At 58.9% G+C, this 2,816-nt stretch overlaps 2 protein-coding genes across 2 annotated transcripts; one reads left to right on the forward strand and one right to left on the reverse strand.

Annotated features, from left to right (window-relative positions):
* Positions 1-2: 2 nt before the first annotated feature.
* Positions 3-1,625, reverse strand: ACA1_161870 (peptidyl-prolyl cis-trans isomerase, FKBP-type domain containing protein; the record flags this gene model as incomplete). The annotated part of the gene is made up of 8 exons (XM_004340023.1): positions 3-238; positions 316-470; positions 589-727; positions 810-896; positions 975-1,085; positions 1,123-1,259; positions 1,338-1,448; positions 1,529-1,625. Coding segments are annotated over 8 exons (1,073 nt in total), but the record flags the coding sequence as incomplete, so codon positions are not given.
* Positions 1,626-1,928: 303 nt separating this feature from the next.
* On the forward strand, positions 1,929-2,779 carry ACA1_161880 (actinbinding protein fragmin P, putative; the record flags this gene model as incomplete). The annotated part of the gene is made up of 4 exons (XM_004340024.1): positions 1,929-2,033; positions 2,140-2,262; positions 2,360-2,425; positions 2,519-2,779. 4 exons carry the CDS (start codon positions 1,929-1,931, stop codon positions 2,777-2,779), a joined length of 555 nt encoding a protein of 184 aa, XP_004340072.1.
* Between the last annotated feature and the right edge of the window lie 37 nt (positions 2,780-2,816).

Here is a 2,816-nt window from a genome sequence, read left to right on the forward strand (position 1 = left end):
CGACATGCCGAGTGTTGGCTCTCGGTGCGTACCATAGGTTGCATTTCTTGAATACCGGCTTGTTGGCCGCGGCGATCTCCTCGGGCGTGTAGAGGCCGCCGGCGCCGGACTTGTCGTCGCCCAGCTTGGCGAACAGCTTGCCGTAGAACTGCTGCTGCTTCTTCTCGTGCGCCCGGAGCCTCTGCTCGACCAGCTTGAGCTCTCGCCTGATCTCACCCAGGTCCTCGAGCGCGAGCGCCTGCACCCCCGCAACGCTTTTCAGTGCATGTCGTGCGTCGTGCGCCTTTGCGTGTCGTGTCGTGTGTCGCGCATTACCTGCTCGAGCTCCTTCTTGGCCTCGTCCAGGTCGTCTGTACCCGCCAGCGCCTTGCCCAGTCGAAAGTGCGCCTTGGCGCTGTCGGGCTCGTTGGCCAAGACCCGGCGACAGGACTCAGCTGCCTCCTTGTACTGCGATTGCTTCAGCTGGCACGCTGCGACCAACCCCCAACCAACAAATGTAAGCGCACACACGACACGGCACACGCGGCACGACACACAGCGCACACACGACACAGCAAGACACGCGTGTAGGCTCGAGAAGGCACGCACCCGCAAGGTTGAGGAAGCAGGCTGACTCAAGCGCCTGCTGCTTGTTGCGTTCGGCGTCGCTCGGCTCAGAGGCAGCATCGTCGGCGTCGAGGCAAGCGATGGCCCGCTTGTACTTGCACACCGCCCGCGTGAGCTCATTCTGAGAGGCGGTCGCGGTCGTCAACGTTGGGCACGCGCGATGTCGGCACGCCCGGGTATGCGCGGGTGGGAAAGGTACGTACCTGCTTGACGAACAATGTGTTGCCCTCGGCCTTGAGCCGCTCAGCCAGGTCGATCGTCTCCGCGTGGCTCAAGTGTCTCAACTTTTCCTGGGCGGTGGTCGGAGTGAGAGAAGCCCAATTTATCGTGTGCGTGTGCGTGTGCGTGCTTGGTCATGGGAGCCGTACGGGGTGCTCATCCCAATCGAGCAGCTGCAGTTCAAACTGGAGGGTGGCGTTGGGCGGGATGGGCCGCCCGCACCCGTGGAACCCCTGCTGATTCCCCATCGACCCGTACGCCTGCTCCCCACCACCACGCGCCCGCCCATCCAGGCACCGCGGTCGTCAGACCAGGCTGCACGGCGGCGCAGAGCGACGAGTGGGTACCGACTTGGCTCGGGGCGACGGTGACGAGGGCCGTCTCGCCTTCGGTCATCTGCGCGACGGCCAGCTCCAGCCCTGGAATCGTCTGTTCTGCGCTCCCGCAAACACCACCGCACGGTCAGGCAGCTGCGTGATTTGGGGGGTTGGTGGAAGCGGGAGTAGAGGTACCTTGTCCGATGGTGAACGTGAAGAAGTGCCCACGCTCCGCGGTGGAGTCGAACACCGTAGAGCCATCATCGCCATCGGCCAAGTCCCCAGCCAACCGTCCCACGAAGTCGACTGGAGGGGGCGCAGAGGATTTAAAAATATAAGATTAAAATGTAGATTAGCTGCTGGTGGCAAGGAATGAGAAGACGAACCGTAAACCGTGGAGCCGCGAGGAGGCGTGCCACGTGGGCCAGTTCCAGCCTTCACGACGGTCTTCCGTACGCTCCCATCCGCAGCCACCTCTTCCATCTCTGGTTTCTTTTCTTTTCTTTTCTTTTTTCCTTTTCTTTCCCTCAGTATTTCTTATTCTATTTCTTTTGATTTCGTTCTTTTTCCTCTTGTATGTCGTTTCGTTTTGTTGGCCGTGGACTTCTCCTGTAGCTCTACAATCTGCACCTCTCGGCTATCTCGCCCCGTTGCTGGTTGGTTGCGCAACTTGCGGGCCACGACCAACCATTTGTTGGTGCTTCTTGCCCTTTCTTCTTCTTTACCAAGCCACCACCCGACAACAGCACGAAGAAACCCTTCCCAACTGATACCACACTCAACAAAATGCAAAAGGCCAAGGTATACGCCGTGGTGGGTTCCAACATCGAACAGCTGGGCACTGAGCTCGAGCGAAAGTGCAAGGAGACCGCAGCGGCCACCGAGACTGAGGTACACCGCTGTCTCGTCAGCGCTATACACTGTGGGCCAGTCAGTCGCCTTGTTCTGCTCCTACTCACGCTTTACATCTTTTGTGTCCGCTCGATCTCTACCTCAGTGGCACAAGACTGGCAAGGCGCCTGGCCTGCTCATCTGGAGAGTCGAGAACTTCAAGGTGGTGCCAGTGCCTCCCAAGACCTACGGCCTCTTCTTCGAGGGCGACTCCTACATCGTGCTCAACGTACACAGGCCTCCCAGAGAACCCATTACTTCTTCTGCTTCTGGTCCAGCACCAACTTGTGTAGGACGTTCTTTAACGTATGGGGGGGTACATACAGACGCACGGCAGGCCCGGCAGCTTTCTCTATGACGTCCACTTCTGGCTGGGCGACAGCACCACCCTCGTACCCCCCCCCTCACCCATACTGCTACTACTTGCTCTACGTGCGTGTAGCTCTGGTCCTAACACCATTGCTATACTTCGTTCTACTACACAGGACGAGGCTGGTACTGCGGTGTACAAGACGATCGAGCTGGACACGTACCTGAAGGACGTGCCCGTCCAGCACAGGGAGGTTCAGGGCCACGAGTCGCCCCTCTTCCTGTCCTACTTCCCCAACGGCGTGCGCATCCTCGAGGGCGGCGTCGCGTCGGGCTTCCAGCACGTCTCCCCGACAGAGTACAAGGTTCGGCCTTCTACTCGTTTTTTCTCGTGCTCTACTTTTTCTTCATCTTCTTTAACAAAGGACCTCCTTTGATTCACACTTTCTTCTACTTTCTTCACCGAAACAGCCG

Source organism: Acanthamoeba castellanii (assembly GCF_000313135.1).
Source record: "Acanthamoeba castellanii str. Neff unplaced genomic scaffold scf7180000084726, whole genome shotgun sequence".
NCBI classification, from domain to species: domain Eukaryota; phylum Discosea; order Longamoebia; family Acanthamoebidae; genus Acanthamoeba; species Acanthamoeba castellanii.